General features: G+C 43.1%; 2 protein-coding genes across 4 annotated transcripts in view; one reads left to right on the forward strand and one right to left on the reverse strand.

The window, feature by feature from the left end:
* Positions 1 to 23,142, forward strand: part of LOC132250144 (uncharacterized) — a 76,032-nt gene that overhangs the window by 19,626 nt on the left and 33,264 nt on the right. The window lies entirely within an intron of this gene.
* CHST11 (carbohydrate sulfotransferase 11) overlaps positions 571 to 23,142 on the reverse strand; it is a 250,596-nt gene continuing 228,024 nt past the window's right edge. For all 3 annotated transcript variants that reach the window (XM_014608354.3, XM_014608350.3, XM_019489309.2), the window contains one exon: positions 571 to 5,192. In XM_014608354.3, the coding sequence (XP_014463840.1) occupies positions 4,338 to 5,192 (855 nt within the window). In that variant the 3' untranslated portion in view covers positions 571 to 4,337. The remainder of the gene's footprint in view (positions 5,193 to 23,142) is intronic.

Consider the following 23,142-nt stretch of genomic DNA (forward strand, 5'->3'; position numbering starts at 1 on the left):
CACTGTCTTTGAAATATATTTGTTTTGGGTTATTTTGCACATGGGCTATTGCCACAGGCTCTGTGGCATGCCATCTCTCCTCTCCGTCTTATTTGCTGTAGACCAAAGCATTGGCTACCTGCATTTTGAAAGGTTAATCTCTGGAGTTTCTATTGTTTAAACACTCTCCCCCCCACAAACTCACGGGTGATGCTGTAGCTTTGTAGTACTTTCCCTTCCTAATCTGGCACTGTAAAACTGTCTGCTTTCCAGCATGGAAAATAGAACTGCTTTTGGCTGTGGTTTACTTGCTAGCAGCCTTTAGGCAAGACTGATGCTTTTTCTGAAAGAGAAGCAATAGCTCAGAAAAGTTAAGGGTTTGATGCAGGAAATTAGTACTTGAGGTTCTCTGGTCCGTGTTTATTCAGGAAGTCAGACTGTGATGGTTCCTCCTGGCCTCTGCATCTCTTGCTCACCTCAGTGCTAAAAGTGTTTGTTTTTGTTTTTTTTTTTTTTAGTGAAACCATTTGAAAACAATATCCTACCACGCATCTTAGAACATGAGACAGAAATCACACATGCACACAGGAACTCTTTCTTTCTTTCTTCAATTTAATTGAAGTTACTTAGAAAAATAATCAGGCTTGAATGGCTTTTTTCAAGGAAAGATTCATGAGCAGTTCACACATTTGTTGGCAATGTATAATTTAGCTTTTTTTTTTTTTTTTTTTTACTTTTTATTAACAGTATACGTAGGTATGAAGAGATACTTTTCTACAACAAGCCTTCTACTGCATACAAATAGGTAAAAAAAAAAAAAAAAAAAAAATCAAACCCCACATTGATGTTAAATTATATGTACACATTGTATTGTGCATGCATGTAAGAAAATAACACTCTCTGTAACAAGAGTAATAGTAAGGACAGTCCCTTTTTTGTACCTGAAAAGTGCAGCAGACTACAGTTAAAACACCATGGGTCAATTGACTTCTGAAAGCATTTTGCTTGTGGTTGACTTTTCTGTTGCAATGTAGTAGGCTTGGTGAACCGGTCTGAAAAGGTCCTTAAGTTTGGACAAATATTATATGGAGGCTGAAGTATGGAGGATTTCTGGAATTCACTGAAATAAAATAGGAAATGTCAGCTAGGTTCACGTGAAATGGCTATAGTTTGGAGCCTAAAGCTTACAGGCTTGGATCCATGGTAGACGAACTACTCAAGTATTGTTGGTAACTAGCTGAGGTTGAAGACATGAACTTAAATCACATCTGGTATGTGCCGCTTGTGTAGCGTTTTGTACTCTAATTTTGCCAACTTCTTGTTATTCGGCTGTGGCTACTTTGGCTCACCATTGGGAGGAACCTATATTCTGTAAAGTTCTCATTGGTTTCGAGGACAACGATTGGCTGGAATCACTAGCAATGTGCTAGACTGCTCTGATCCTGCAGCTACATTAGCTCTAGTGTTACTGGTATATCTGGTGACAACTAATAGGCATTATTTTAGAAGGCTCCTGAAGACACAAAGTGGTGGTCAGGCACGCTCCAGCTACCCAACAGTCTTGCTCAGCTGTGCCACGTAGGTGATTTGTATCCAGGAATGAATTTCAACCTTTTTGCTTCAGCTGAGCACACTGTGGAAGGACAGGACAGGAGAGAAAGTGTTCTTCGGCATGTCTTCTTGCTGGAGAGGGCAGTGGCTGCAAAGTGGTGCCTTTTTAAGATATAGAAATGTAACTCTACATATTTCTTATGGGGCCTTGTGGAGAGGAGGGAAATCTTCTGGCTCAGTCAAAATGATACATCTAGTAGTCTTAAAAAGAAGATGAACATTTCCGGTCCCTCTCTCTCTTTGAGACCTAAAAAGGGTTTGGGGATTAGCACGTAGGACACGATCATAGCCAAAACTGTCGGTTGCTGTATGGATGTATAGAAGTGTGTATGTGTTAGTAAATAAATACATAACCACTGAGCTACAGAACACAAAATAGGGCACACTGGCAGGGCACACTCTGTGATAGGCACTTACAACAGCTCCATATGCCCTGAATGAGACAACTGCTCTGAAGTAAAATATTAGTCAGCAATGAAAAGCCATTTAAGAATTTAAAAAATCTGATTAGACAGTGTGTAGCCTTCCTGTCCTCCCTCCCTCCCAGTGGGATCTGGGCCATTCCATTCATCCCAAAATGGAATGAGAGATGTATTTTTACAGTGATAACAAGGATTTGGGCATTTTCCTTTTTTTAAGGGAAAATTTCTATGGTGAAAGTGCTTGAGTTGCTGCTTGTTATGCTACTTTTTTTTCTTCAGTTAATAATGACTATAGGGTTTTCCACAGCCAACAAGATTCAGGGGACCATATCCTGAGCCACAGTAAACCAGTGTAGTTCCAGGATCTGGCCCAAAGACACAGAGCTGTTTTATCTGACCACTCCCGTGACTGTTTGAACGGTGGGGATTTGATCATTGTGAGATCTGGACACCAACAACTTCTTCACAGGCACCAATGTTGCATTTTTCAAAGTGGCTTCTGGCTCCTAACTTGCTTTTGAAAATGGGATGTTGGCTCCCAGATTACTTTGGAAAGTTTTACTTTCCTGGACCAATACAGGCTTGCAAAATCAAAAGCAACCTTTGACTTTGAAAATCTGCACTTGTTCTGGTGATGGCAATGAGACTCTCATTTTGAGACCTGAAAAGCACTTTGCCAACACCATATTATTGAGACAAACTCCTACATCCCATTTTTAGCACAACAAAAATAAATCAATGCAGTGCTTTGCAGCTTTCAATTAGCTTACCACGCTGCCTCCCCAGGTCAAGATAGTTTGGTAGGAGATGCATAACATAAAAAAAGTCACTCTCACTGCCACCTTGGTTGTGCGTCCCACATACATCAAAATAAAATTAAACAGTTGGATAAATCTGTACTTTTGCTCACTGAGCTTGCTAATATCCTTGATTAAAACACCATATCTTTCTTTATTTCCAGTGAATAAATTATCCATGCTTGTTTATTCAAAGCAATCTCTAGGTAATCTACTGCTCTTATTACAATATGACATCTCAACAAACTTTATATACAGAGCAACTGCTACTGACACATTCACCTGACATAAAATGTTCTCATTTGATACTTAACTCAGGCATATTATTAACCCATTGGAAAGCAGAAACTCAGTCACCAATGGCAAACTAATGACTAATAAATATAAGACACGAGACACTAGCCCAGGAAGAAAAAGGCATCACACCAATGTATTTGAAGATTAAGGGACTGCTTTTATTGCCTCATAAAGGCAGAGATCAACAGGAAGGTGATCTTTTGACTTTTTCAGATTATATGCATTGGTGCTATGTATGAACACATTTTGGCCGGTATTTCCTGTTGTGACCAGTGATATTTATTTATGGGTGGGGGGCAGGGGAAAGGGAAAGAGATACAAACTGAGATCCTGTAGGGGGCCTAATTATCAGAAAGTGATAACCATGAGCACTCTTAGCTGAAGCCTTGTATTAAGGGGCTCATGTTGAGCAATCAAACTCTCTAGTCACTTCTGAAGCCTTTTTGGCCCAGACTTTACCTGCACATAATATGCACAAATCCTCTTCTCTCTTCATTGGGAAGACAGGCTTGGAAATGCCAAGCACAGGAAATCAAGTTGTGCTGTCCAGATCAAAATTTATGGTTTCTCTCTCCAAGGGATATACTCACATTTTTCAGTCTCAGATTTTAAATATCCTGGATCTATCAAAACCTGTTCTATCCTTTCCCTTTCAGGGATAAAAAGGTAACTTTACATTTATGATTTAAGTGCAATATCATTCTCTGAAAAAACTATTTCTACTAGTGTTTCCAAGATGTGATATGGATTAAACAACCTCATTGTTTTAAAATTTCTGATAGGATCTTTATCTGTGTGAAAAGCTAATGAAAGAGTTAATGACCAGAGACAAGCACAGCAGAAGAAAGCACAAAGTCAGATTCCTTTTGTCCAAATATTATCATATTTCTGCTGCTAAAGTGAAACCTACCAAGAGACTGTGTTTTAAATAAGTATAAATAACATTAATTAGAATTTGAGGAATGCAAGATAAACGAAATTCACCAGAACACAATTAACATTTTAAACAGTGTAGCAGTATTACTCATTTCTAAAGCTAGATCGTCAAAATCCTGTCACCCTGCAAGAGAGCTGTCCTTTCTTACAGATGATTTAAATAATTTCAACTGTGCTGCTCGCAGCATCATTCAAAAAAGAAAATATTAATTTACAAAATAACCCATTCTTCATATTTATTATGACAAATAAAAATCTTAAATAAAAGAGGCTTTCTTTCCTTTCTCTCTCCCCCTCACTCCAATTTCAGGTAGCTTGGCACTGAGTAATTGAACATTAAAAAATCAAGTTTGTAGACTTCATACAGCTGTGTTTGGTGCTCGGAGCTGATATTCTGGAAGAACTCTGTGGTCATTTCATCAGTAGTTCTCGTAGACTTTGCATAGGTGGGGAACTTCAGGTAACTGCCTACTCCTGCAAGCTGAAGGATGTAATTGGAATCCTCTTCGAGTGTCTCGTATTTTCCTATGAGGTCATAATGGATATGGCAAGGGTGGCAGAGGGAGTAGACTGTTTGCCAGTGCTCATTGAAAGGCTCTTCTTTTTGGGTGTGTGGATCAATGAGATATGCCACAAACTCTTCAAATTTCACATCGTCGCCTTTACGCAGAGCCTCCTGGGTGGCGTTTTTCCTTTGGCGCCTCACAATTTTCGTGCCGTATCTCTTGTGAAAGGATGTGTTGTACTTCTGGGTGAACTTATTCCTGTAGGCAGACACCAGTCTTTCGAAAGGCTCGCGAACAAACAAGAACTTCATGTAATTTTTTAAACGGTGGTTGATCTCTGGAATGCTGTACTGGTTGAGGGTCTTCAGGTTTGAGGACACATGGGCTTCATTGGCTGGTATCTCCATAGGATCGCTATATTTGCCCCTGCCTGTCAAAACCATCATGACTCTCTTCCAGTTTGTACAGGCCACCTTGGGTACGTAGCAATAGATCATTTCATGATCCTCATCTACCACCAAATGTTTGAGGTCGTTGGGTGTCAGCACACGGCGTTTCCTGCTAGACACGCTGTTGACGCGGCATGTGTCTGTGACTTGGTCCCTCCTAATCTGATGAAGAATTGCTGTGTTAGACAACTCCAACTGCAAAGAAAACAAACACACACATGCATATGTCAGGAAGCACTGGAAACACTTGCTGACATCTAACAGATGAGGTAAATCCTCACATATGCAAGTACAGGAAAACAGACTATTGGCAGTAAAGTATTTAAAAGATATGATTGTTTGGCTGTACGTAGTAACATTCAGTTTAGGTAACCTTTTCGCTACTAAACTTCTGGTTAAGATTTTGGCTGCGACTTGTGCAGGGTTCCCCTTTGGTAGCAACTTTGTTTATAACATACTTTTCCTGAAATGTCACTCTTTCCTAGCTGCAGAAAAGAAATCTCTCTCTATCACTGTGATCACACTCATTACTGAACTACCCAGCTTGACCTTTGTACGGAGACAGGGCAGACGAACATGGCTTTCAGAAGGTTTGTCAGAATGAACACAGTATGTGCTCTTGTTCCTGATGTCTCTCATGCTACAAGATTAATAATTTCAACTTGTTTCTTGGCTATGACCTTGTCAGAAAAAAATAGAGCCCCTGGAGATTTCTGCCGTTCCTTGAAGAAAACAGTCACTCAGCAGTGATTCTGAGAATCCATCTCTAAATTCCTCTCTATTAAAGACCACTTAGTAGGTGAAGTGTGTGGCCTTTTAACATACTAAGCCCTTATTGCTTGGCCATTACCCTGTATTATTTTGTTAAGTGTTTCTTAATTTTTAGCTATTGTGGACTGGTGCTGGGGCTAGCTAACTCAAATGGTTCTGTGTGGCTGGCTTGCTTATTTGCTTGCTGCTTTTCTTTTTTTAATTTCTAAGTCAACAAATTCAAAAAGGTTTACCAGAATTAATTAATTCATCTTTCTTACCCCTCTACTAAGGTATGCATTAATAATCCCATGACAGATAGGGGAAATGGCCCCTTTTTGATTAGTTTCAAAAGTGCTGAAACTCTCTTATGTGCCCAAATCTATTTTGGCAGTGAATGGGAGGTCAGAACCTACAGGGTACTTCTGACAATCCCACCTACAGATATTAAGTCCTAGTCTTTGAACATATTGACACTGGCTTAGTTAAATCAGTTTAAACTAACTTGGAACTAGTGCAAATCCCCATGTGGACACACACTGTTTGGTTTCAGAATAGTCACTGTTTGAAATACTGTAGCTTAAATTTGTTCCTAGTCCATTTAAATCGATATATGCAAACTGAAAATGGTGTGTATCCCCTGTGGTAAAGGTTAATAATGGATTTAAAAATCATGCCTTGATTTATGCTGATGCAGCAATGAATGTTGTTGTTTTTTGCAAGTTTTACAAAGCTTTGTGTTTGTATAAAAACTTCAGTTTCTGGAATCATGTAAGAATATCAAGTTTGATAAAGAAAAAGTACCTAGCCCGTAGGTTTGTGGAGGAAAGTTTGAAAAATAGGAGCCAAAAGCACCCTATAGCTTTAAAAAAATTGCATCAAGTCACTCTTCTAAAAGTTTGTTTTGATTGCCTGGAGGTGACACTGCCATAGACAAGCCTTAAGTGTGAAGCTGTCCCCTGCGCACAGGGCCAGCACAAAGTCTGTGCTTCCCTTAGGAACTTGTTCATGGGATACTTAGCGTAAGTTTTATTTAGATGGTAGTAAGCATTGCTATGCTGTATTAAACATTAGAATGTGTTCTGAGCAGTTGCACAATTTAGAAAAGCTGGATGTATACAAGTCCATGGGGCCGGATGCAATGCATCTGAGGGTACTGAGGGAGCTGGCTGACATGATTGCAGAGCTGCTGCTGACCATTATCTTTGAAAACTCAGTGATTTGGGGGAGGTCCCAAACAATTAAAAAAGGGAAAATATAGTGCCCGTCTTTAAGAAAAGGAAGAAAGTGGATCCAGGGAACTACAGACCAGTCAGCCTCACCTCAGTCCCTGGAAAAATCATGAAGCAGGCCCTCAAAGAATCCATTTCTAAGCAGTTGAAAGAGAAGAAAGTGATCAGAAACAGCCCACATGGATTCACCAATGGCAAGGGTCTTCAAGAGGAGGTTAGATGGGCATCTGGCTGGGGTCATCTGAACCCAGCACTCTTTCCTGCCTATGCAGGGGGTCGTACTCGATGATCTATTGAGGTCCCTTCTGACCCTAACATCTATGAATCTCTGAAAGTCATGCCTGACTAACCTGATGGCCTTCTATGGTGAGATGACTGGCTCTGTGGATGCAGGGAAAGCAGTGGACATGAAATACCTTGACTTTAGCAAGGCTTTTTATATGGTCTCCCACAACATTCTTGCAAGCAAGTTAAAGGAGTACGGGTTGAATGAATGGAAGAAGGATAGAATGTAAGGTGGATAGAAAGCTAGCTGGATTGTCAGGCTCCATGGATAGTGATCGATGGCCCAAAGTCTAGTTGGCAGCTGGTATCCAGTGGAGTGCCCTAGGTGTTGGTCCTGGGGCTGGCTTAGTTCAATATTTTCATTAACAGTCTGGAAGATGGGATGGAGTGCACTCTCAGCAAGCTCACAGATGACACCAAGCTGGGGGGAGTAGTAGATATGCTGGAGGGTAGTGCTAGGATTCAGAGTGACCTAGACAAATTGGAGGATTGGGCCAAAAGAAATCTCATGAGATTCAACAAGGACAAGTGCAGAGTCCTGCACTTAGGATGGAAGAATGCCATGCACTGTTGCAGGAGTGGGTCCAACTGGCTAAGTAGCAGCTCTGCAGAAAAGGACATGGGGGTTATAATGGACACAATAAGATGGATACGAGTCAACAGCATGTCCTTGTTTCCAAGAAGGTTAACGGCATACTTAGCTTCATTAGTGGAAGCATTTCCAGCAGATCGAGGGAAGTACTACAGAAAGGACAGAGTCCAGCTTGAGGGCAATGGAAGTGGTTCAGGGGCTGGGGCACATTACTTCTGAGGAGAGGCTAAGAGAATTGGGCTTATTTAGTCTGGAGAAGAGAAGACAGAGAGGGGATTTGATAGTAGCCTTCAACTACCTGAAGGGAGGTTCCAAAGAGGATGGAGCTGAACTGTTCTCAGTGGTGGCAGATGACAGAACAAGAACCAACGGTCTCAACTTGCAGCACGGGAAGTTTAGGTTGGATATGAGGAAAAACTTTCACTAGGAGGGTGGTGAAGCACTGGAATGGGTTACCTAGAGAGATGAAATCTTCATCCTTGGAGCTTTTTAAGCCCTGGCTTGACAAAGCCCTGGCTAGAATGATCTAGTTGGGGATGGTTCAGCTTTGAGCAGGGGGTTGGACTAGATGATTTCCCAAGGTCCCTTCCAACCCTAATTTTCTATGATTCTATAATGCTTACCACAGTCTCTAACATGATCTTATGCACATGACTGTGATAATCATGTACTGATTGTCAATCCTAGCCCCTGCATCACTCTAGAGCAGGGGTGGCCAACCCGTGGCTCCAGAGCCACATGCAGCTTTTCAGAAGTTAATATGTATCTCCTTGAATCTTTGTACAAGCACACGGTGACCAATTGCCATAGCCGTTACATCACATCACACAATGTGACTGCTCACAGCGAGCACATTACTCAGTTTGGACTCCAGAGCCACAGGTTGGCCACCCCTGCTCTAAAGACTTGAACCCACTCTTGCGTGATGCTAGCGCTGGGACTGACAATGGAGGCTTGGTATAGTGGGGCGGGGGAGATCCTTGGCAGATGTGGCTGGGGGAGGACCAAAAAATGTGAAGCAGCCCAATAACAACTGGACATGTTACTTAATATGATCTGGAGATGCTACTCACAAAAAGTCCTAATTTTGTTCCAATGTGATCATGCTTAAGTGCAATTACTGCATCTGTGTAATGTGCAATAAGGCTCTAAGCAGTGAATATGCCTTGTGTTGGCTCCTTGCCTAGGTGGGAATTTGTATGCAGCCGTACTGTGACTTCACTCACTGTGCTGCTGCAGTTCAGGGTCTGAAGACACAAGTGTAACACAAATTCTCTCCCCCTCTTCCCTTGCCTTTTTCAGTCTTTTCCTCATCCCTTTGGCATAGTCATCAGCAAGATGCTGGGCTAATAATAAACACCTAATGGCCTTGCATGATCAGCTTTGACATTCTGGATCACTTCTTCTGTGTGGCATCTTCTGAATGTTTGCCAACCCCATGTAAACTGCAGTTTTATCTTGCAGTGCTGGAAGCCGCCTGCAATATGAGCTTCACATTTCCTATGGAATTTGACTGGTAGGGAGTCTGTAAGTAAGATATTGACATGCTGTTGTCAGGAACTAGGCAGCAATTTAAAAAAAATCTTTCTCTTGCAATTGTTTTTGTTCATATATTCCACATCTGATATTTTTGCTCTCCTCATAGCTATAGGACCAGCACAAATTCATTAAATTAACTGGACTTGCACCAGCGAGTTAATTTTGCACAGAAGGCACAGAAAAAGCACAGTGAAAATGTATCTGTACTAAAGAGATGGATGTACAAGGGCCCAATCCTACTGCTCTTGTCATCAACAGAACAGTCAGTTCCTACTGATGTCAGGAGGAGCAGAACAGGACCCAACACACATTATTTTACTTCCAAATTCATAAACGCTTTTAAAGTTCTTTTTAGTTACTAACTACAGTTAGTCAACATGGTGTGTATCTTTTTTCTTATAGTGCTGTTCTTCACAGAAGTAAGTGGATGAAATACTTTGTTCTATGTTAGACAAGAGGTCAGCCTAGATAACTGAATGATCACTCTTGCACTGACCAATATATGACTGAATTGCTGCAGAGATATACTCTGCTCTGTCATATATTGATAGTCTGTTTTTTCCTTTTTGTAGATCCACACATTAGCAGTAATGGGAGTATCAAGCATCTGTGGAGAAGAGAATATAGTCTATTCAGTTTACAACCAAAAGCTGGGTTGCAGAACGCTAAATTCACATATTAGGGGATAGGCACATTCCAAATTTAGTCTTGTCTACAATATAAATGATAGGAAGAAATGGCACAGGAGTAGTGAATATACACAAACATGTCAGCCTATATTGCTTTTGGTGGCTTGCTGTACATAGAATGTAATGAGGACCACTAGAGGGCTCACAAACTATTTAATAGGATGCTAACTAATTCCTATCTACTTCCGTACTTGAATTTCAGCCAGCCTGACAGTTTGGTAGTCGTTCAATAGCACATAGGAGGCCTGGGTTTGAAAGCTTCCCTCTGTACTAATAAGTTAGGCTTATTGGGGGGAAAAAAGCTGTTGCAAGGTAATTCTACTGCACTGAAATCCCTACCTTACACGATCGGTGAAGTATCTGCACTGTGGTGTGTGTAGCATAACAATGCAGACTGGCCTCTCTACTAGTAAAGACTGGCCTACATAGTTAAGGAACATATTTAAGGGAGCTTAGTCACTTGCTTCCTAGCCAGAAGGAAAGCACCCTGCTAGCATTCATCTAGTGATAAGAGGAGATTATGGTCCTCAGCCTGAGGCAGTGGGAGATACTGAAGGAGTCTTTCTGTGCAGGCAAGAAGTTAGTTAAAGCATCAATGAGCCTGTGGCTGGAGTTTCTGGGGAGATGCTAAACCCTCCAATGCCAGCTTGAGCTACATATTACATGTAGCAATTTGCCCCCCTGGCCCAAGATAACGCCCACTGCTTTTGTAACCTATGTGCCCTGATTCTTTAATGTTGAAAATGCTTATTTTAAAACAGAGTCCTTGTCTCTCCTACTGCCACTACCCAGTGCCAGTATTTCAGTCCCTGTTAGTGACCTTAAGTCACTTTTCAACTCTATTGGCTCAAAGCAGAGGGGAAAAATGCATCTGTGAGAAGGCAACTGCACATACTTCACCTATGTGAACCCACAAAGCTCTTTCTAAATCTGTTTAGTCTCATTTTGAGACATGCTTGTGACTCTTAATGGGAGAGGGAATACCCTGCAAATCTGAACTATTATGTCCTGTGCTGAAACAACAAAGTGATAGATGCCTTTGAAATGCTCTGGACAGAGTGAGGGGCAAATCAAACAGCTAGGAACTGCTTTTTCCCCTGACACATCTTTAGTAGGAGATGCTTAAGTGCAGCTGATAGGGATAGTCTGGAACCTCCTGTTAAATTTGCTCAATTTACAACTATAGGTGTTCACCATGGCCCACATACAGGAAAGCTTTTCAGTAAATGCTTCAATCTGTTCTTGTTTAGGATAATATTTAAACAAGTGTCTAAGTTGTACTAGCATCAGTGGGAAGGAAGAAAAATAGTTACACGTGCTTCAAGTTATCCTAGATTATGCTTTCCTGAATCTGGCACTGAAAGTTTCAGGAAACACATTCATAGATTCATAGATGTTAGGGTCGGAAGGGACTTCAATAGATCATCGAGTCCGACCCCCTGCATAGGCAGGAAAGAGTGCTGGGTCTAGATGACCCCAGCTAGATGCATATCCAACCTCCTCTTGAAGACCCCCAGGGTAGGGGAGAGCACCACCTCCCTTACATATTTTTAAAATGCCATAGTTCTGCCTGGAAACGACTGGTGATATCATGGACAGAGTTGGTCACAATTCTTCCCTACTGGGGTCAGGTCAGAGAACAAGATACAAGGCCACAAAAAGACTGAAAAGTTTCTCCTGCCTTGGCAGAGTGAAGCAAAGGAAGGTTGCTTCTTCAGCTGTCAATCCACAGAGTAGCAGCAGCAACACCACATTTAGCCAGCAGTCTAATGCTGAGAGTGATTTAACGAAAGCCTCATTTGGACCCTTTCTAAATTACAGAAAAAAGAAATCTGGTACCTGAATTTGTATCTAAAGAAAGTAGGTTCTGCTCACATTTTTTTTTAAAGTTACAACATTGAAGGAGCCTGGACTATTCAAAAAGTTCATGAACTGGTTGCTTTCAAAGCGGCTACCTTCTGTGAAAACTGGCAGGCGTGTGCTGAAAATTAGTTCTACTTGAGTTTAAATGAACAGCTGGGAATCAACATTAGAAGAAATATCTAAAGCCTGACTAACTTCAAATGGAAGAGAGAAATGACAGGCATTTGATTGCTAAGCTCAGCCAGTGCTTGGCAAGGTGAGGCCCTGAGCTCACAGGGAACTACGGCCATTTATACACATACATTTTTGTGCAGGGACACCCCAGAGATCTGGCACGTTGGAGCAGACTCAATTAATTAATTGAGTCTCCTCAATTAATTGAGTCTGCTCTGCACATGAGCTGACGTGTGCTGCGCTGAGCAACTTGCAGTTATATAGGTGGTGAAATGTGCGTCAACACACAGAAAATGGTGGCGGTGCGCTTTTGAACTAAAACACCTCTGATGTGTTTTAGTTCAAAAGCGCACTGCCGCTATTTTCTCAGCGCTGACATACATGTCACCGTTTATACAACTGCATGCTTTTAAAAGTACCCGGCGTTGTGGTGCAACCATATGTACAAATGCCCTAAGTTCTGCTTCCGAGTTGCTGAACATTGTTTACTCTCTGACTTCAATGGGAATTGAGGGCACCCCGCATCTCACTGGATCATGCCCATAGACAGGAATTTTGCCATGGTTTTGTGTCATTTCTCTGCAACAAGTAGATGCCAAATGGACAGATGTGGCTATTCTACAGATTTATTGCCTGTAGCTAAATCACACTAATGAACTAGGAGGCATTTTCTTCAGGCTACTTAGGCACAGCAGGGTAAGATAATCTTTGAAGGCCTTTGCTTCCTTCATGGTCAAGCAGTGTGTTTAGACTCGGATGTAGAACTTTTTAATCAAAAACATATCCCTAAATATGGTGTTATAGTTCAAACTGCAGGTAGTGGGCTTGTTCTAGTTCATTTGGATATCTGTACTAGAGGCTCTTTGGTAATGGGAGAGAAGAGAAAATACTTGTATGTCACTTAAAATACAAAAGAGAAAAAATAAACTAGGTTAAATTCTGCCTCTGTGTATTAAAGGAACCCAAACAAGCACCCCCAGATGCTGCAGGAAGTGTGTCTGGGTACCCATACCCAGCTCACCGGTTGCTTAAGTGTGTGAATAATGTGAGCAGTGAGGAGGAATGCTGTTAGGAATAGAAATAATGAGGACTGCAGACTAGAGGGATGCATTCATATACAGAAGGACCCAGCTTTCTATGGCATGGAGTGTCATTTCCTGTATTTCAATAGGATTGTTCAAGTTTTGCCTTAGTGAGGACTTCAGGATTTATTATTGTTATTATTTTTAATGAACTATGGTTCATTAAGTCAAGTTTGAACAGCAGGTTTTCCATGCAGATAACCTGTAATCTTTTATAAGGAGCAAATCACAGTGATAGCTACCTGATATGCTATAGGACTGGATATTAGTTATTCATGTCTCCACTGTAGGTAGCATGTTTTATCCAGTATTGTGCTTTACTCTTTGTATAAAGCTAACTTTACTTGCACCATTTTTTTTTGTTTTAAAATGGAAGATGTCTTGAACTACTAAAAATTGCTCTGTGTGTGTGTAACCATGTTACAAGTCACTAAAAATGGGGTCTCATAATGACAAGTATTGGGCAACCTAACTATAGACAATGCTGGTAGCCCTATTCATGATACTCTCCCCCTCATACCTCTGTAATTGCTTCAATTTGATATAAAACATCTCCAATTTTAACAAAAACTTCATAGCACATATGCTGTTAGAGTGCCAGGAGGTGGTTGGTATTAGATATTACCAAGCATGCCTGCATATATTTATTTATCCATTTCTCATTCTGTGCTGTAAAAAATATATGCAGAAGGTATCCAGTCCAATCTTATTTTCATATCTGAAGCATGAATTTAACTCTCAGTTTTGTAACTGCAAGGACATTCATAAATAAGTTATTTTTCAGTATTCTAAATTTTGTACTTTTTTGAGCTTTGTATCCATAACTCTCTGACTAGTTATTTCTCTACACATTAGACTTGCTTCAGAGGACATTAATTTTCCAAGTCTCTGTTCACAAAAGAACTTCTTTTTCATTTTTAGGCCTAAATAATATAAAGTCTATACTGTATCACGGTAGAAGCCTGGTATGACTAGAGATGTTCCTTTAATAAGCTATCTTTTTTTAAATTGACCCAATAGCATTTGTAAACTGGCTTGGATCTGGTGATATTGTCAGAACTTTGTTTAATCCAATGGCAAAGCTAAAAATGACAGAAGCTTATAATTGATCCATTAGCCCTAATGCAACTCCACTCAAGTGACAGTTCATGCTTCTATAGCTCTTCACTATTAATAATGTATTCAGAATTTGTGCATTGTTCCTACAAGAGTACCTGGTATTTTACACAGGGAATCAGGACACTGGTTCTGAATCTCCTCTCTCACCACTGGCTCAAGTGAAAACACCTCTTATTTACATAAGTGGAACTGGAAACAAAATCAGTCCATGTGTAAACTCCTTAAGTCAAGAACAACTTAGGTCAAATAACATCTCTTGATGGTTCAAAAAGCATTGTGCGACCTGCTCTTAGACCTGATCAAGTCAATAGGAAATCTTTGGTCACTGTCTGGAAAACCAAGTACAGTTCATAGAATCATAGAAGTAGGGTCGGAAGGGACCTTGCAGATCTTCAAGTCCGACCCCCTGCCTGGGCAGGAGAGAAACTGGGCTCAAGTGACCCCAGCCAGGTAGGCATCGAGCTGCTTCTTAAAGACCCCCAGGGTAGGAGCCTGCACCACTTCCCTTGGAAGCTGGTTCCAGATCCTAGCCGCCCTAACTGTGAAGTAGTTCCTACGGATGTCTAATCTAAACCTACTCTCCAACAACTTGTGGCTGTTATTCCTTGTTATCCCGGGGGGCGCTGGGGGAAACAAGGTCTCCCCCAAACCCTTCTTGTCCCCCTAGTGAGTTTATAGACGGTCACCAGGTCCCCCCTCAGCCTTCTCTTGTGAAGGCTGAACAGGTTCAGGTCCCGTACCCTCCCATTGTAGGGTCTGCCCTGCTGTCCCCGGATTATGTGGGTGGCCCTTCTCTGGACCCTCTCAATGCTGTCCACATCCCTCTTCAAGTGGGGTGCCCAGAACTGGACACAGTACTCCAGCTGTGGCCTGACTAGTGTTGCGTAGAGGGGGAGGATCACCTCCTTGACCCTACTTGAGATGCACCTGTGGATGCACGATAGGGTCCGGTTAGCCCTGCCGACCGTGACCTCGCATTGTCAGCCCATGTTCATCTTGGAGTCAACGATGACTCCAAGATCCCTTTCTGCCTCCGTGCTCTCAAGAAGGGAGTTTCCCATCTTATAAGTGTGCTGCCAGTTACTACTGCCCAAGTGCAGCACCCTGCACTTGTCCGTATTGAAACGCATCCTGTTTTTGTTAGCCCACCCCTGCAACCTATCCAGGTCTTGCTGCAGTCTTTCCCTCCCTGCTAGCGTGCCCACCTCACCCCAGATTTTGGTATCATCAGCAAATTTGAACAGGTTGCTTTTCACCCCATCGTCCAAATCGCTGATAAAGAAATTGAACAGCGTGGGCCCAAGGACCGAGCCCTGGGGGGACTCCGCTGCCCACTTCCCCCCAGGTCGAATATGACCCATCCACCACCACCCTCTGAGTATGACCCTTCAGCCAATTAGCAATCCATCTGACCGTGTAGGCATCGATGCCACAGTCACCTAGTTTTTTAACGAGGATGGGGTGAGAGACAGTGTCAAAGGCCTTCCTGAAGTCCAGAAAGACTACATTCACAGCGACACCTGCATCCAATGCTTTTGTGACCTGATCGTAAAAGGCAATCAGGTTGGTCTGACATGACCTGCCCCTAATGAAACCGTGCTGGTTGCCCCTCAGCATCACCCCTGATGCTGGCCCAGCACAGATGTGCTCCTTGATGATCTTCTCAAAGAGTTTCCCCAGGATTGAGGTAAGACTGACGGGCCTATAGTCGCCCAGGTCCTCCCTCCTCCCTTTCTTAAAGATGGGGACCACATTGGCTATCTTCCAATCATCTGGCACCTGGCCAGAGCACCACGAGCGCTCGTAAAGCCACGCCAAAGGCCCTGCAATAACCCCTGCTAGCTCCCTCAACACCCTGGGGTGGAGAGCATCTGGACCTGCTGACTTGAACACGTCCAGCCCCTCCAGAAACACTCTAACCCGGTCCTCAACCTTAGGTCTTGGGGCGTTCCCCTCGAGTTCGTCTTGAATCATGGTGGGGGAGTCCCGGTCCCTGCCCAAGAAAACAGAGGTGAAGAATTTGTTAAAGACGTCAGTTGGAGAATGCAAAGTGGGTATGAAAAAGCCACGCTGTTCTTTTCAAAACTGAAATGCCCAACATTGCTCACTTTCCATTAGGAAGCTAAGAGGAACTACCAACATTTCATATTTATCATTTCAAATTGTAAAAAATTTTAGTGCAACCTCATTTATTAATACCATTTCAGGAACAGAAAAAAATGGCTAATAGGGTCCATGATTCATGACAATGAACCCAAGAGTTTGTGTTGGAAGGAATTTTAAGGGATTTCATTAAAATGACCTGGACTGCAGCGACTTTTCTTGAGAACTGACTTCATAAAATATTAGTATGTCACTCAGAATACACTTTTACATATAGTCCTCACACATTAAACAGTTAGTACTGTAGTATTCTTATCTCATTAGATTGCCAGAATTATTGAGTCAAAACTTCATCAACATTGCAATATATCTATTCTAGCCTATTTAATTAGACTTTGAAAAAATAATGAATACTGTACATAGAGGCATAACAAGAAACCATTGTGCCCTGGCCAGCCACAGTGTGTCTGGCTAGTGGTGGCAATAGATGTTTTTTCCCTCACCCTGCCCTTAGTTACACCACTGACTATACAAAAGAATTTAGCATCCTGCTTGAGACTGCATGCCAGCTCCTTGCCAGTACGGAAATTTATCATGAAATAATCTTGAAAAACCAGTTGAACAGAGGACTATTAGCATAATAGTATTGGTTTAAGTATTAGCTTAAAAGTTTCTGCACTATGATAGAAGAGGTTATGGGCAAAGATATGTACTTAAGGCTTTTAAAATAGAACCATAGAAAATTAGAGTTGAAAGTGACCTCAGGAGGTCATCTAGTGCAACCCCTTGCTTAAAAACCTTCAAGGATGGAGATTCTACCACCCCTCTAGGTAACCTGTTCCAGTGTTTCACGCCTCTCCTAGCGGGAAAGTTTTTCCTAATATCCAACCTAAATCTCCCTTGCTGCAACCTGACTGAGACCATTGCTCCTTGTTCTGTAACCTGCCACCACTGAGAACAGTCCAGCTCCATCCTCTTTGGAACCACCTTTCAGGTAGTTGAAGGCTGTTATTATTAAATTCCCTCTCCAGTCTTCACTTCTCCAGATTTATTGCCTGTGTTGTTATATATGTCCAGCTCTTCTAAACCTCTGATTTATCACTTCTCCAGACTAAATAAACCCAGTTCCTGCAGCCTCTCTTCATCAGTCCTGTTCCCCAGCCCTCTAACCATTTTTGTTGCCTTCTGTGGACTCTCTTCAATTTGTCCACATCCTTTCTGTAGGTGGAGGGGGAATTGGGCAAAACTGGACACACTACTACATGTATGGCCACACCAGTGCCAAATAGAGGGGAAGAATCGCTTCCCTTGATCTGCTGGCAACACTTCTACTAAAGCAGCCCAATACGCTTGTTAGCTTTCTTCACAACAAGGGCACACTGTTGGCTCATACTCAGCTTACTGTCTGCTGCAACTGCCAGATCCTTTTCTGCAGAACTGCTGTGTAGCCAGTCAGTCCCCAGTCTGTACTGGTGCATGGGATTGTTCCATCCCAAGTCCAGAAATTTGCACTTGTCCTTACTGAACTTCATGAGATTTCCTTTGGATCAATCCTCCAATTTGTTGAGGTCTCTGAATCCTGGCCTTACCCTCCAGCATATCTACAACTCAACCCTAGTATGGCATCATCTGCAAATTTGCTGGGGATGCACTCCATCCCATCTTCCAGATGGCTGATGAAGACACTGAACAAAACTGGCCCCAGGACCAACACCTGGGGCACTCCACTTGATACCAGCTGCCAACCAGACATCAAACCATTGATTACTGTTCTTTGAGCCAAATGATCCAGCCAGTTTTCTATCGATCTTACAGTCCATTCATCCAACCCACATTTACTTAGCTTACTTACAAGAATGTTGTGGGAGACCATATCAAAAGCCTTGCTAATGTCAAGGTACACCACATCCACTGCTCTCCCCACATCCACTGCTCTCCCAACATCTACAAAGCCAGTCATCTCATCAGAGACGGTAACCAAGTTGGTTAGGCATGACTTGCCATTAGTGAATCCATGCTGACAGTTCCTAATTACCACCTTCTCCTCCAAAAGCTTAAAAATGGATTCCTTGAGGACCTGTTCCATGACTTTCCAGAGCCTGAGATGAAGCTGACTGGTCTGTTCCCTGAATCCTCATTCTTCCCTTTCTTGAAGATGGGCACTATATTTGACCTTTTCCAATCCCGTGGGACTTATCCTGATCACCATGAGTTTTCAAAGATGATGGCCAGAGGCTCTGTAATTACATCAGCTGACTCCCTCACCACCCTTAGGTGCACCACGTCCAGCCTTATGGACTTGTACATGTCCAGCTCTTCTAAATAGTCCCTAACCTGTTCTTTTGCTACTGTTGGCTGCTCACCTTCTCCCCAGCCTGCGCTGCCAGATGCAGTTATCTGATAGCTGACCTTGCCTGTGAAGACTGAGGTAAAAAAGGCATTGAGCACTTCAGCCTTTTTCATGTCATGCGTCACTTGTTTGCCTCCCCCACTTGGTAAGGGACCCACACTTTCCCTGATCTTCCTCTTGTTGCTGACATACTTGTAGAAACCCTAAGCAACTGTACAGCTCTTTCACATAAAGAACAGCAACTCTTCCTCTTCTCCCCTGCCTGTCCTTCCTGAACAGGTTGTGCCCATCCATGACAGTGCTCCAGTCATCCCAACAAGCTCTCTCTGTTATACCAGTCACATCATTATTCCTTGACTATGCAAGGACTTCCATTTCTTCTGGCTTGTTTCCAAGCTCTGTGCATTCATGTACAGACATCTGAGGTAACTAACTAGCTCATTGCCCTACCTTCTCAGGAAGAATGAGAAGGTCTTCCTGTGTTGCCCACCGCCACTTGTGCTTCCTCCAGGTCACAACGCTTCCCCACTTACCTCAGGGATTTCGTCTCCATCTACTGGTGAATCTAGTTTAAAGCCCTCCTCACTAGGTTAGCGACCCTGTCTGCGAAGATGCTCTTCCATCTTTTTATCAGGTGGATCCCATCCCTTCTTAGCAATCCATCTTCTCAAAACAACATCCTGTGGTTGAAGAAGCCAAAGCCCTCCTGGCAACACCATCTGTGTAACCATGCATTGATCTGCAGGATGTATCCACTCCTGCCAGGGCTCTTCCCCTTGACTGGAAAAAATCGAGAGCACCTGAGCCCTTGTCCCCTTCACCCTTGTACCCAGAACCCTGTAGTCACTTTTGATCTGTTCATGGTCTCCCCCTGGCAGCATCATAGGGATGAGCAGCATGGGATAGTAGTCAAGAGGGCCAGATGAGTCTTGACAACCCTTCTGTGACATCTCAGATCTGGGCTCTACACAAGCAGCAGACCTCCTGAGAAAAAAAAAGCTAGGCCAGCAGATGGATGCCTGTCCCCTACAGAAGGGAGTTGCCAATTACCATCATCTGTTGCTTCCTCTTGATGGCAGTGGTTTCAATCCTCCCAACTTTGGGGAAGCCTGGCCTGGCCTCTTCCACTGATGGAACATGCTCCTTCTCTTCTATTGCTAGGCATCTGTCCTCTAGCTAAACTACTGCAGGGGGGACAAAGACTTCTGCTTACTGCCAGATGTCACAAGCTTCCAGTATACACTTCCCTGGGAGTTCACGTCCTCTTCCTTTTCCAGCACCATCTCTGGCACTCCTTGCTCCACCGTCTTAGAGTCTCCTTCAGCACTGAACTGAAGAACTCCTCATGGATGCGGATTCTTTGGAACCTAACCCATTCCTTCTGTAGCTCACTTCCCCGTTTCCTGATAGAGGCCACCAAAAGGCACCCCTTGCATTGCAGGCACTCCCCCACCTGGCTGTTGCTGGAAGGAGCCAGCAAGCTGCTGTCCCCAAAGCACCAAACCAGGATATGGGTTGAAGACTCCTACCTGGACAGACACTTCAAGATGCAAGCAGAAAAAGAGCTGGCAGTGACAGTGGCTCTGGCATTGCAATGTCCTCCAGCCATCCCTCTGGGTCTCCACCGGCTATCTCTTCCTGCCCCTCTCTCCAAGCAGACCTTCCCTAGCAAACTCCCCTGTAAGCTGCTCTGTTCGCTGCTCCCTGGTCCTGAGAAGCTCCCTTTTCCCTACTAAACTGCTTCTTCTCACCAAGCTTATAGTGAAGGAAGGTGAGAGAGAGTGTTTCTGGGCAAACTCCATAGTGAACTCCCTACTTGCTCTGGTCTCTAGTTAAACAAGGGACTTAAGTATTGATCTAACAGCTGAGTTTTAGCTACTTACGCAAATATCTAGGTTAGTTACTCTAAATTAAAGAAACAACTTATCTTAAAGGCTCCCCTTCAAAGATGGGGGGTGGCAAACTGACCTATCAACTGTTCGCAAACTGCCCTGCTTACAAACTATGCCTGCAGGGATAGTCCTGTTTCCTTATTGCTTTTCCTTTCTATGTTGCTTATTTCTACAGGAATAAGCACAGTAAGGCACAATCTGTATTTATTTATTTCAGGTAAGAGTCTATATTGGAACAGGCCAATCTAGTCTGTCCGCAGTAGGTAGGGGGAAAGACACCTCTTATAGAATAGCTTAGGGTCCTGACCTGCAATTGTCTCAATAGGACTGATATTTCCACCTCGCTCAAATGCAGAAGTTCATTGGTCTGCACCAGCTGAGGGATTTGGGTCTTAAGACAGGGACATGAAGAATACTGAACCCAACAAAAATAAAGCAAGAGGGGAGAGTGGACAGTCCTGACATTCCTGGAAAAAAAATTCCATTGCTATTGCAAAGTTGTGAGAAAGTGCTGCAGTGCATTTCAACTGCCACACAAGGTCAGGGCTTTAGTTTTGTAGCCAACAGACCAGATCACCAGCTGATGTAAATCATTCCTGCTCCGCAGAGCAACTCTATGCCATTCTACGCCACATGAGGAGCTGGCCTAGCAACTCTAGCAGTACAAGGCCACATTACACTATGCTGTGATAAAGATGAATTCAAAGAGAAGGGAGACCCCTTCTAATAGTAATGTAGCTAAGGGTGAGTAAGTGGGACACTAGTCCCAGATGCCAACTTAGGAGGCGCACCAAGTTGCCTCCCAACCCCACAGAGTCTGTGCTCTAGCAGCCAAAGCAGCTCTACAGTATTGCTCTTGCAGAAGCTGCCAGGTACTTTGGTACGGTGCTGCGGTTTTAAGAGCAATAGCTGGGGTGGGCAGACCACTGTAGTAGTGACAACAGCAGTTGGGGACTTCTAGGTTGGGCTCCAGTGCCCTCTCCCTTCTCTCTTCCCTGCCTGTCCTCCCACCCCCACCCACCCCATTCTTTGAACCCATGCACTTTCAGTGCCCACCAGCACCTCCCCGGACCCCACATCTCTCCAGTACTCTCCTATAGGGTTTGCCCAGGAAGCCAGCCCTGCTAGTTACCCATTTACCTTTGGAGTCAATGCCACTATCCATTGCGCCATAACTAGAGCCTGTTTAACTTGCTAAAGTTAAGCAGTCCCAACATAGTAGTAATTGCAGTTTTTGACAGGAATACAGATAGACCTTGCAAACAGGCAGACAACAGAGTGGAAACAGCAGAGGACAGTGGAGTGAAAAGGTTTAAAATGTGTCTAAAAGGAAGCTGAGGAGGAAGATTAACTAGCCCACAATGAGCTCTGTACTGCTGCAGCTTGATTGCTTCTGAAACCCAGGCCAGTCGGTTCCAAGCTAACTCTTTATACAGGTACCTGTGACTGCAGTGCAGACGTAGGACTTTTAGTTTCTTAAAGGTGTGACTAATTCTTTAAATGCAATATTTGGGGGGGGGGGGGAGCATCTGGAAAGGCAAAAGATCACAACTGGAAACATAACTGACATGAGAAATCCTAACTCTTCAGCATTTCTTGGCACCCAGTACAGAGAAGGGAAATGTTGATGTCTCAAGTTGCATGTACTAAAAGGGTTCCACATAAGGTCTCCAGTGTTTCAAGGTGGTTGGCAGAAAGGAAAAAAAAAAAAATCAACCCCGCAGATTTCCAATGCATTGTCTCTTAAAACAGTAGCAAAACCCCAAGCAAATAAAAGAAACTATGGTCCAGAGGCTCAGCTGGCACCACATGGACACAGTGGAGCTCTGCTGATTTATACCTGCTGAGGATCTGACTCCCTCTCTCAGTCTAATTTAATCACGTGAATTTGAACTGGCCCTTCTACTGCTTTGACAAAAAAGGACAGTCTGTCTGATGAATCTGTCCACCTCTGGCTCATATTTTAAGTGCCATCATCAATCACTGTTCATATTAAAAACTGAAAGGTCTTGCCATTTGTGAATTTAATTTTAAATAAAAACCCTTCCCATCTTCTCACCCACATTGATGGAGGTCATCACATGCTTCCATCTGTTATGATAATGGTGACATACTATAACATCACTGCATTCTCCTTGATCATTTCAAGTTCCCGCATTGAAAAACTTCTTTCTTTTTATGGAACTTGGCAATCCGCCTATCAATATGGTTCATTCTAAAGTGCTCCAGCTGGGATCTCAATACTCCCCATCATTTCATGCTGAAGAATGACAATTGTAGCCCCCATATATTTCCCCTGGCCCCCTTTTTTTGGAACTTGATTATGATGATTGACAATGACTTAGAAACAAGGTAGCAACTTCTTCAAGAGCTACTTCTCTCTGACTAAGGGGACTCATATTGCGGGGACCTTCATGGTAGCAGTACATTGAACTGTAAGCAGTGGGTATCACTTTAAAGTACAAGATTTGAACC

This window comes from Alligator mississippiensis, chromosome 4 (genome assembly GCF_030867095.1).
Source record: "Alligator mississippiensis isolate rAllMis1 chromosome 4, rAllMis1, whole genome shotgun sequence".
NCBI classification, from domain to species: Eukaryota; Metazoa; Chordata; order Crocodylia; family Alligatoridae; genus Alligator; species Alligator mississippiensis.